This window comes from Trachypithecus francoisi, unplaced genomic scaffold, assembly GCF_009764315.1.
Source record: "Trachypithecus francoisi isolate TF-2019V2 unplaced genomic scaffold, Tfra_2.0 Lachesis_group11, whole genome shotgun sequence".
Lineage (NCBI taxonomy): Eukaryota > Metazoa > Chordata > Mammalia > Primates > Cercopithecidae > Trachypithecus > Trachypithecus francoisi.
The window spans coordinates 91,256,758-91,269,034 of NW_022681456.1; the positions used below are offsets into that span (position 1 = coordinate 91,256,758).

The 12,277-nt window shown below is 37.6% G+C and overlaps 1 protein-coding gene across 1 annotated transcript in view; it reads left to right on the top strand.

Annotated features, from left to right (window-relative positions):
* ADAMTS20 (ADAM metallopeptidase with thrombospondin type 1 motif 20) overlaps positions 1-12,277 on the top strand; it is a 217,504-nt gene that overhangs the window by 54,852 nt on the left and 150,375 nt on the right. The window contains exons 5-7 of the mRNA XM_033222369.1: positions 2,478-2,561; positions 3,094-3,218; positions 4,934-4,974. Of these exons, the coding sequence (XP_033078260.1) occupies positions 2,478-2,561; positions 3,094-3,218; positions 4,934-4,974 (250 nt within the window). The remainder of the gene's footprint in view (positions 1-2,477; positions 2,562-3,093; positions 3,219-4,933; positions 4,975-12,277) is intronic.

The following is a 12,277-nucleotide window of genomic DNA, read 5'->3' on the forward strand; positions in this document are numbered from 1 at the left end:
CTGTGAATTAAGGGGAGAGATTATGCCTTGTTTAGCTCTGTATATTTAGTAAGCAACACAGGGTTTGATGGGCAGTAGATATTCAGTAAGTACTAAAAGAGATAATAAAACAATCATGCTTTTGGATACTTTGCTTCCAATTTAGACATACTGTGATAATTAATTTGAAACGCATGTACTAGAACTAATATTATGAATATCTGTATCTATAGCTGTATTATGCCTTTTCTTCTGAAAAAGCTTTATAAGTAGCAATAAGAGTAATAGCCACTGTGATTGATCCCTATGATCCTGGCCCTAATCTAAATACTATTTGCATACCATCTCATTTAATCCTTATAGTAGCCTAGAAGTAGGTTTTATCAAATGGCTGTTAGAATTGAAACCTGTGTCTGTTTGCCTTAAATAACTATATTTTATAACCACTATCCACCTTGCATAGCAATAGTTTGCATTATCTTTTCCCTAGTGTTACATTTAAGGATATTTTGCTGTAGTAATATATTTTAAATTATACAGTCAGAATATTGGGACTTTTTTCCAAATTCTAGCTTGCCGATTTATCGCTTTTAAATAAACGTGCAGCATCTGTTTCCTTCCAAAACTGGAAATATTTTTGTGGTTATGTATTTTATAGCTGATACTATAACATCCAGATTTTCATTCATAGTCAAAATACTTGGGACAATGGATATAGTAGTTAGCCATGTAGACACCTCATAGTGCATATTCTCTTTTTTCTTGGACTACTGGGTATGCATATTATTCTGAGACACAGAAGTCTTCATAGCTGTTTCTCATTTATAGGGGAAAAAGAGCTTTTATAAATACCTTTGAGGTGTATCTTTTACCTTGTAGTTTGGCTTAGAAAAGCATCCATTTTTAAACTCACAGGATCAAGCGTAACTCCAAAATCATAATTACAGGTGTGCTTTTTTTCCCCCCATGGTAGATGTATTTTAAAACATTGCATGTAAAATGAATATTTATAAATTCAACCGTAAATTCACAGCTCCTATTTTAAAGTGAGAAATACTGCATTGCTAACAGACCTGCTTGAATTTGCCAATCAGCTGACCATCCCTGTCTTAACTTACTGTCAACCTCGCTGGGGCTACCTCCACTCTTGCCAAAACATGCTACTACCAGAGCCAAAGTCATCACTATAGGTTCAGATGACAAACCTGTAAATATTTGAGACTGCACAGCCATAACGGTAGTACAGATGCTGGACTATGTATTTATGCTCATGCTGACCCTACAGTGTCAGCAGCTCTAAAGATGCTTTTGGCTCTAGTTCTGGTAGAAGTCCATTTGGTACAAGAGGCATTGACAGCAGTCATGTTATATGTTGTGGTGAAGCAGCTTTGACTGACAGAGTGAGGGCTCCGGTAGTGATACTTCTAACAAACTGTAAGCTCCACAAGGTCAGGGCCTTTGTTCTCTTCCCTATATCTGCTTCTGTAGCCAACAAAGCAAGGAGTAGATACTGAACATTTATTTATTAAACAAATGAGGGAAGTAGCACACCCTGGAGCAATTGCTGCTTTGACTTAGGCAGTGGCCAAGAAGGTGATCTAGGGTTTAGAAGCAGTTTTCATTGCACAGGTAGCCCAGATCCAGAGTGGGGTATGTCTCTAATTAAGTACCAGGCAGTGGCATTGGCCATGAAAGATGCTCCTACTGCAGTGGCAACCTCTATAATGGCTACAAGGAGAGGATATGAATTAGCGAATGGGATGGCACCTTGATCATGAATCATCAGTGAGCCCATGCAGAGCCCATCCAGAGTGCCTAACATTCTCCAATCCTGGAAAACTGAGGACCAGGTTGCGACTCATGACCTCTTCTAGGGCTGTTTATATGATTCTAGATGGATCTGTCTCTATGGATTCTGGTAATGCTAAACTTTAAAAATAATAATCATATTTGGAGTTGGAAATATACAACTGTGGCTGAAAGATTAGGTGAACTATCAGAAAAGAATAGGTAAAACTTACATATTTTTATGGAGTATTGTAGTCATGTCAATTGTGGATTATGACACAGAATGAAGTGAATTTCTTGCTGAATAATCCATAACAGCAGTTCCAAAGGCTAACATGTGTTCAGAACACTTGAGAGCTTGTTAAAGTGCAGACTGTGAATCATTAATCCAGGGTAGGGCCTGAGATTCTGTTTCATATCAGCTCTAGGTTATGTGGATGCTGCTGATCCATGGATCAGTCTCAGTAGCAAGGTTTAAGATACTCAAATTTTGAGAATCTTTAAGATGCCTGGGTCTCAATCCTGCAGATTCTGATTTATTTGGTAAGGGACGTGGTCTGAACATGAGGATTTGTTAAAGCACTCTAAGAGATTCCAAGATTCCTACGTGCAGTGCAATTGGAGAACTGATACTCTGTGACTGATTTCAACTTACTTTTGAGAAGAAATATTCATTTTAAACAACTAATCCTACATTTTTTTACATGCAGGTTGCAACAATCTACAAAGATCCAAGTATTGGAAGTTTTATACACATAGTAGTGGTAAAATTAGTTATGATTCACCACGAGGAGGTAAGAAACAGGTCTAATATTAGTAACCTTAGTTGTAGTAAGTTTTTAGTGACAATACATAGAGATTATGGAATTCTTACTAGAAATGAGGTATTTTTAAAGTTTGCTTTAAAGACTTGATTTGAAAACGAATGAGATTACCCTTATGTGTTGTGATGGAAATAAAGTAGAATGACAGCAGTGTTTAACTGAGCAAAGGAAGTAACAAAAATGAATAAACAAGTCAAAAATAAAAGATTAAAAACCTTAGTATTCATTTTTATAATCCTAATGTCAGAGGATTTAAAATATAGTAGTTTTTAAAAGTTTTTCCCAAATATTGGATGGTTATATTAAGAAGATCTAATTAGATTCAGTTTTGATCACGTTTTAGATATTGCTAAAATATGTTGTAGTTAATATATGAAGAAGAGATGCTCCTTCATTTGCCTGTGAGAATGCTATTTGATAAATTGTGCAGATGCTGATAAACTTGGAAGGAAAAGAGGACATTAATATTTTGATACAGTATTGCTTTGCTTATTTTGCATAGGAAGGGCCAGTCATTAATTTTGATGGTGCTGCCACATTAAATAACTTTTGTTCATGGCAACAAACTCAGAATGACGTTGATGATGTTCACCCTTCCCACCATGACGCTGCTATTCTTATCACTAGGTATGATTATAGAAATAATCTTTCCCATACAATCCTTTATTCTTCCCTCCTGCATGACTGATACTTCTTCATAATTCTTTGTTAATAATACACAGAAGTGTTCTATGAGAATTTGTACTACAAAAGAAACTATCAAATAAAAGCATTCTTTTGTTCTTTCAAACCAGAATACTAGTTAGTTCTCTAGGAAATTAGCAATGTCAGGTTGCTGAGTAATGGTTTGATCTAAACAAAACAATTTCCTAACGATATTAGGACAGAATGAGAGAATTAAGAAATTAACATAGTTATGGAACTGAGAGCAGGTTTTGTTCATTCCCTTCTTGGTATTTCAGTTGCTTGGAAAGAAGAACAACTTTCTTCTTTCGTTTGTCCACTTTTTGGACTCCCTTTGCTTTTAAAAATCTGTTTATCTGTTCCTTGTTTTGATGCTTAATGCCTGCCTTAATTGCCAGGCTACCTTTGCTAGGGTTATTCTCAAACCTACTTATTTATATGAAAAACAGCTTCTGCTATTATAAAATTATTATTCATTTTACAAGGAATACTATACATTGTTAATTCATACGTTTGTTTCAGCAATGGTGATACTACCAGAATATATAAGTCCTAGGTTTGATATTTGTTTGACTAACCAAATAAATCCTTTATTTAGGCATCAAACTCAAATAAATCTCAGCTTTCTGGAATTCTAAAACGAAAAGCTTTAGCCTATGTAAAATAGCTAACATGTAGTTCATGTACAGTTATGTGTTGCTTAATGATGGGGACACATTCCAAGAAATGCATCATTAGGTGATTTAGTCTTTATGCAAGCATAATAGAGTGTACTTATGCAAAACTGGATGGTTTAGCCTATTAGACACCGAGGCAATATGGTATAGCCTAGTGGTCCTAGGCTACAAACCTGTACAGCATGTTACTGTACTGAATACTATAGGAATTTGTTACACAATGGTAAGCATTTGTGTATCTAAACCTATCTAAACATAGAAAAGGTACAGTGTAAATATGGTATTATGATCTTATAGGACCGATGTCATATATGCAGTCTATTGTTGACTGAAACATGTTATGCAGTGCATGACTGTACTTTAATCTCTTTTCAAAACCAAAGCAGAATTGATTTAATTTTATACATAGTATTATATTATATGTAGTCCATGGTTCTTCCTTGGATTGTAGTTAGAAGCCAAGCAGGAGAGATTGGAGATAGCAGATTAACTATGGGAGGAAGAAAGGGCTATGAGAAAGAGGTGATTAGAAAGGAGACACAAGGACCGTCAAATTGAGTGGCCATGGACTAAGTAACGCAGAAGCAAAAAAAAATTAAGCAACTTGATAACATCTGAGAACACCATTATTTGAGAATGATAACTGAAGCTCATGATGACATTGAATCATCATGAGGGTAAATTATATTACATATACTGTGTAAGTTAAAAGCAGAGACGTTAAAAATAGAAAGTTTTTCACTGAACTTGGTTAATGATTCAACTATTTACAACACTCATTATATAGTACGTATTGCTTATTGATGTGGACAAATGGTGTATTACTCTAGGTTTAGACTTTTTGAGAGGTTAATATGAACTAGATTTTAGAAGTTAGCTTGTGGTAGTAGTCATATCATAGTTAAAGCTTCTTTGTTTTTATTTTGGCTTGTTGTAAAAATATTTTCCAAAAATGCTTCAAAATAAATCTTTTATTTTAAGGGAAGACATTTGTTCATCTAAAGAGAAATGTAACATATTAGGTAAGTTATTTTGTCAATTAAGTTTAGCTTATGTAATTGTTTATTGAATTATTTAAAATAATGTTTAGGCTTTTTTCCATTTTCCATTTTAGTGATTTTGATTAAAATTATCTTGATAAATTATTACACTTGTCACTTATTTCATTTCTGCTGCTGTAAATTTTACAAAATAATAAGAACTAACATTTATTTGCAAATTACTAAATATCAAATGCTGTGCATGAGAAATAATACATAATCACCTATATGCCAGTTTAAAGGGAAATAATAAAATGAATAGCCATGAATTCACCATTAGATTTAAGTTAGAACTTTGCCACTAGTATTGCGTGGTCTATGCTCAGTCATTTTGCATCTCTCTGCTTTTCCCCGTGAGGTAGCCAATAGCATGAATTTTGTATTTACCAATTCCTTCTGTCTCTTGAAAAATAGTCTTATTACATACATATATGTTCCTAAACAAAAAGTATTTGCTTTTATTACATATATATGTGTTTCTAAACAAAAATTACTTTGCCTATTTTTGAATTCTGTAGTCGAAGTTCATGCATTTTCACTGTTATATAATATTTCATCTACAGTTTATATATCTATATTATATTAGTGTGTATTTGGGCTGATTCTACTTTCTTGTGTCATGAACTTCACTGGAAGAGCTAGGGTATATCCCTAGTATTAAGATGCCTGTGCCATTAAGTGAGCTAATATTCACATTTATAAGATATAACAAATTATTTTCTAAAGTGGTTATGCCAATTTATACATTTATCAATAAACATTCCTTTTGATTATATCTTTATAAATACTGGGTATCTTCAGATTTCTTTTTTTTAGTCTAAATGTAATATATTTTATTACCATTAGAATTTTCATTTCACTGATTGCTAATGAATTCAAGCATCTTTTCATATATTTGTATTTCTTTTTCTGTAAGGAATTAAATAAATGAAAGAAACATTGCCTATATTTGTGGTGTGGTATTTGTTGCTTTCTTAACTGCTTTTCAGGTATTCTTTATAACTTCCTGACACCAAACCCTTTTTGGTTTATACGTATTACAAATACCTTTTAGCAGTTTGTTGTTTTGTTTTCATTCTTTTATGTGTGAAAATATAAAATGTAGCTGAATTTATAAATCTACTCTTTTAGCGTTAGCTTTTTTGTTTCTTCTTTTTATTTTTTTTAATTTTTTTTTATTATACTTAAGTTCTAGGGTACATGTGCATAACGTGCAGATTTGTTACATATGTATACTTGTGCCATGTTGGTGTGCTGCACCCATCAACTCGTCAGCACCCATCAATTCATCATTTATATCAGGTATAACTCCCAATGCAATCCCTCCCCCCTCCCCCCTCCCCACCATAGGCCCTGGTGTGTGATGTTCCCCTTCCCGAGTCCAAGTGATCTCGTTGCTCAGTTCCCACCTATGAGTGAGAACATGCGGTGTTTGGTTTTCTGTTCTTGTGATAGTTTGCTAAGAATGATGGTTTCCAGCTGCATCCAGGTCCCTACAAAGGACACAAACTCATCCTTTTTTATGGCTGCATAGTATTCCACGGTGTATATGTGCCACATTTTCTTAATCCAGTCTGTCACTGATGGACATTTGGGTTGATTCCAAGTCTTTGCTATTGTGAATAGTGCCGCAATAAACATGCGTGTGCATGTGCCTTTGTAGCGGCATGATTTATAATCCTTTGGGTATATACCCAGTAGTGGGATGGCTGGGTCATATGGTACATCTAGTTCTAGATCCTTGAGGAATTGCCATACTGTTTTCCATAATGGTTGAACTAGTTTACAATCCCACCAACAGTGTAAAAGTGTTCCTATTTCTCCACATCCTCTCCAACACCTGTTGTTTCCTAATTTTTTGATGATTGCCATTCTAACTGGTGTGAGATGGTATCTCATTGTGGTTTTGATTTGCATTTCTCTGATGGCGAGTGATGATGAGCATTTTTTCATGTGTCTGTTGGCTGTATGAATGTCTTCTTTTGAGAAATGTCTGTTCATATCCTTTGCCCACTTTTTGATGGGGTTGTTTGTTTTTTTCTTGTATATTTGTTTGAGTTCTTTGTCGATTCTGGATATTAGCTCTTTGTCAGATGAGTAGATTGCAAAAATGTTCTCCCATTCTGTAGGTTGCCTGTTCACTCTGATGGTAGTTTCTTTTGCTGTGCAGCAGCTCTTTAGTTTAATTAGATCCCATTTGTCAATTTTGGCTCTTGCTGCCGTTGCTTTTGGTGTTTTAGACATGAAGTCCTTGCCCATGCCTATGTCCTGAATGGTATTACCTAGGTTTTCTTCTAGGGTTTTTATGGTATTAGGTCTAACATTTAAGTCTCTAATCCATCTTGAATTAATCTTCGTATAAGGAGTAAGGAAAGGATCCAGTTTCAGCTTTCTACTTATGGCTAGCCAATTTTCCCAGCACCATTTATTAAATAGGGAATCCTTTCCCCATTTCTTGTTTCTCTCAGGTTTGTCAAAGATCAGATGGCTGTAGATGTGTGGTATTATTTCTGAGGACTCTGTTCTGTTCCATTGGTCTAGATCTCTGTTTTGGTACCAGTACCATGCTGTTTTGGTTACTGTAGCCTTGTAGTATAGTTTGAAGTCAGGTAGCGTGATGCCTCCAGCTTTGTCCTTTTGACTTAGGATTGTCTTGGCAATGCGGGCTCTTTTTTGGTTCCATATGAACTTTAAAGCAGTTTTTTCCAATTCTGTGAAGAACTCATTGGTAGCTTGATGGGGATGGCATTGAATCTATAAATAACCTTTGGCAGTATGGCCATTTTCACGATATTGATTCTTCCTATCCATGAGCATGGTATGTTCTTCCATTTGTTGTGTCCTCTTTGATTTCACTGAGCAGTGGTTTGTAGTTCTCCTTGAAGAGGTCCTTGACATCCCTTGTAAGTTGGATTCCTAGGTATTTTATTCTCTTTGAAGCAATTGTGAATGGAAGTTCATTCATGATTTGGCTCTCTGTTTGTCTGTTACTGGTGTATAAGAATGCTTGTGATTTTTGCACATTAATTGTGTATCCTGAGACTTTGCTGAAGTTGCTTATCAGCTGAAGGAGATTTTGGGCTGAGACGATGGGGTTTTCTAAATATACAATCATGTCATCTGCAAACAGGGACAATTTGACTTCTTCTTTTCCTAACTGAATACCCTTGATTTCTTTCTCTTGCCTGATTGCCCTAGCCAGAACTTCCAACACTATGTTGAATAGGAGTGGTGCGAGAGGGCATCCCTGTCTTGTGCCAGTTTTCAAAGGGAATTTTTCCAGTTTTTGCCCATTCAGTATGGTATTAGCTGTGGGTTTGTCATAAATAGCTCTTATTATTTTGAGGTACGTTCCATCAATACCGAATTTCTTGAGCGTTTTTAGCATAAAGGGCTGTTGAATTTTGTCAAAAGCCTTTTCTGCATCTATTGAGATAATCATGTGGTTCTTGTCTTTGGTTCTGTGTATATGCTGGATTACGTTTATTGATTTGCGAATGTTGAACCAGCCTTGCATCCCAGGGATGAAGCCCACTTGATCATGGTGGATAAGCTTTTTGATGTGCTGCTGAATCCGGTTTGCCAGTATTTTATTGAGGATTTTTGCATCGATGTTCATCAGGGATATTGGTCTAAAATTCCCTTTTTTTGTTGTGTCTCTGCCAGGCTTTGGTATCAGGATGATGTTGGCCTCATAAAATGAGTGAGGGAGGATTCCCTCTTTTTCTATTGATTGGAATAGTTTCAGAAGGAATGGTACCAGCTCCTCCTTGTACCTCTGGTAGAATTCAGCTGTGAATCCATCTGGTCCTGACTTTTTTTGGTTGGTAGGCTATTAATTTTTGCCTCAATTTCAGAGCCTGCTATTGGTCTATTCAGGGATTCAACTTCTTCCTGGTTTAGTCTTGGAAGAGTGTAAGTGTCCAGGCAATTATCCATTTCTTCTAGATTTTCTAGTTGATTTGCGTAGAGGTGTTTATAGTATTCTCTGATGGTAGTTTGTATTTCTGTGGGGTCGGTGGTGATATCCCCTTTATCATTTTTTATTGTGTCTATTTGATTCCTCTCTCTTTTCTTCTTTATTAGTCTTGCTAGCGGTCTGTCAATTTTGTTGATCTTTTCAAAAAACCAACTCCTGGATTCATTGATTTTTTTGAGGGTTTTTTGTGTCTCTATCTCCTTCAGTTCTGCTCTGATCTTAGTTGTTTCTTGCCTTTTGCTAGCTTTTGAATGTGTTTGCTCTTGTCTCTCTAGTTCTTTTAATTTCGATGTTAGAGTGTCCATGTTAGATCTATCCTGCTTTCTCTTGTGGGCACTTAGTGCTATAAATTTCCCTCTACACACTGCTTTAAATGTGTCCCAGAGATTCTAGTATGTAGTATCTTTGTTCTCGTTGGTTTCAAAGAACATCTTTATTTCTGCCTTCATTTCGTTATGTACCCAGTAGTCATTCAGGAGCAGGTTGTTCAGTTTTCATGTAGTTGAGCGGTTTTGATTGAGTTTCTTAGTCCTGAGTTCTAGTTTGATTGCACTGTGGTCTGAGAGACAGTTTTTTTTATAATTTCTGTTCTTGTACATTTGCTGAGGAGTGTTTTACTTCCAATTTTATGTGGTCAATTTTGGAATAAGTGTGATGTGATGTTGAGAAGAATGTATATTCTGTTGATTTGGGGTGGAGAGTTCTATAGATGTCTATTAAGTCCGCTTGGTGCAGAGATGAGTTCAATTCCTGGATATCCTTGTTAACTTTCTGTCTCGTTGATCTGTCTAATGTTGACAGTGGAGGGTTGAAGTCTCCCATTATTATTGTATGGGAGTCTAAGTCTCTTTGTAGGTCTCTAAGGACTTGCTTTATGAATCTGGGTGCTCCTGTATTGGGTGCATATATATTTAGGAGAGTTAGCTCTTCCTGTTGAATTGATTCCTTTACCATTATGTAATGGTCTTCTTTGTCTCTTTTGATCTTTGATGGTTTAAAGTCTGTTTTATCAGAGACTAGGATTGCAACCCCTGCTTTTTTTTGTTCTCCATTTGCTTGGTAGATCCTCCTCCATCCCTCTATTTTGAGCCTATGTATGTCTCTGCATGTGAGATGGGTCTCCTGAATACAGCAGACTGATGGGTCTTGACTCTTTATCCAGTTTGCCAGTCTGTGTCTTTTAATTGGAGCATATAGTCCATTTACATTTAAGGTTAATATTGTTATGTGTGAACTTGATCCTGCTATTATGATATTAACTGGTTATTTTGCTCGTTAGTTGATGCAGTTTCTTCCTAACCTCGATGGTGTTTACATGTTGGCATGTTTTTACAATGGCTGGTACCGGTTGTTCCTTTCCATGTTTAGGGCTTCCTTCAGAGTTTCTTGTAAGGCAGGCCTGGTGGTGACAAAATCTCTCAGCATTTGCTTATCTGTAAGGGATTTTATTTCTCCTTGACTTATGAAACTTAGTTTGGCTGGATATGAAATTCTGGGTTGAAAATTCTTTTCTTTAAGAATGTGGAATATTGGCCCCCACTCTCTTCTGGCTTGTAGAGTTTCTGCCGAGAGATCTGCTGTTAGTCTGATGGGCTTCCCTTTGTGTGTAACCCGACCTTTCTCTCTGGCTGCCCTTAAGATTCTTTCCTTCATTTCTACTTTGGTGAATGTGGCAATTATGTGTCTTGGAGTTGCTCTTCTGGAGGAGTATCTTTGTGGTGTTCTCTGTATTTCCTGAATTTGAATGTTGGCCTGCCCTACTAGGTTGGGGAAGTTCTCCTGGATGATATCCTGAAGAGTGTTTTCCAACTTGGTTCCATTTTCCCCCTCACTTTCAGGCACCCAATCAGATGTAGATTTGGTCTTTTTACATAATCCCATACTTCTTGCAGGCTTTGTTCATTTCTTTTTCTTCTTTTTTCTTTTGGTTTCTCTTCTCGCTTCATTTCATTCATTTGATCCTCAATCGCTGATACTCTTTCTTCCAGTTGATCGAGTCTGTTACTGAAGCTTGTGCATTTGTCACGTATTTCTCGTGTCATGGTTTTCGTCTGTGTCATTTCATTTATGACCTTCTCTGCATTAATTAGTCTAGCTGTCAATTCTTCTACTCTTTTTTCACGATTTTTAGTTTCTTTGCGCTGGCTACGTAATTCCTCCTTTAGCTCTGAGAAGTTTGATGGACTGAAGCCTTCTTCTCTCATCTTGTCAAAGTCATTTTCCATCCAGCTTTGATCCATTGCTGGCGATGGGCTGCGCTCCTTTGCGGGGGAGATGCACTCTTATTTTTTGAATTTCCAGCTTTTCTGCCCTGCTTTTTCCCCATCTTTGTGGTTTTATCTGCCTCTGGTCTTTGATGATGGTGACGTACTGATGGGGTTTTGGTATAGGTGTCCTTCCTGTTTGATAGTTTTCCTTCTAACAGTCAGGACCCTCAGCTGTAGGTCTGTTGGAGATTGCTTGAGGTCCACTCTAGACCCTGTTTGCCTGGGTATCAGCAGCAGACGTTGCAGAAGATAGAATATTGCTGAACAGCAAGTGTACCTGTCTGATTCTTACTTTGGAAGCTTCCTCTCAGGGGTGTACTCCACCCTGTGAGGTGTGGGGTGTCAGACTGCCCCTATTGGGGGATGTCTCCCATTTAGGCTACTCAGGGGTCAGGGACCCACTTGAGCAGGCAGTCTGTCTGTTCTCAGATCTCAACCTCGGTGTTGGGAGATCCACTGCTCTCTTCAAAGCTGTCAGACAGTGTCGTTTGTGTCTGCAGAGATTCCTGCTGCTTTTGTTGTTGTTGTTGTTAACTGTGCCCTGTCCCCAGAGGTGGAGTCTACAGAGACAGGTAGGTTTCCTTGAGCTGCTGTGAGCTCCACCCAGTTCGAGCTTCCCAGCGGCTTTGTTTACCTACTTAAGCCTCAGCAATGGCGGGCGCCCCTCCCCCAGCCTCGCTGCTGCCTTGCGGTTAGATTGCAGACTGCTGTGTTAGCAATGAGGGAGGCTCCGTGGGCATGGGACCCTCCCGGCCAGATGTGGGATATATTCTCCTGGTGTGCCCGTTTTCTTAAAGCGCAGTATTGGGGTGGGAGTCACCCGATTTTCCAGGTGTTGTGTGTCTCAGTTCCCCTGGCTAGGAAAAGGGATTCCCTTCCTCCTTGCACTTCCCAGGTGAAGCGATGCCTCGCCCTGCTTCAGCTCTCGCTGGTCGGGCTGCAGCAGCTGACCAGCACCGATTGTCTGGCACTCCCTAGTGAGATGATCCCAGTACCTCAGTTGAAAATGCAGAAATCACCGGTCTTCTGTGTGGCTCGC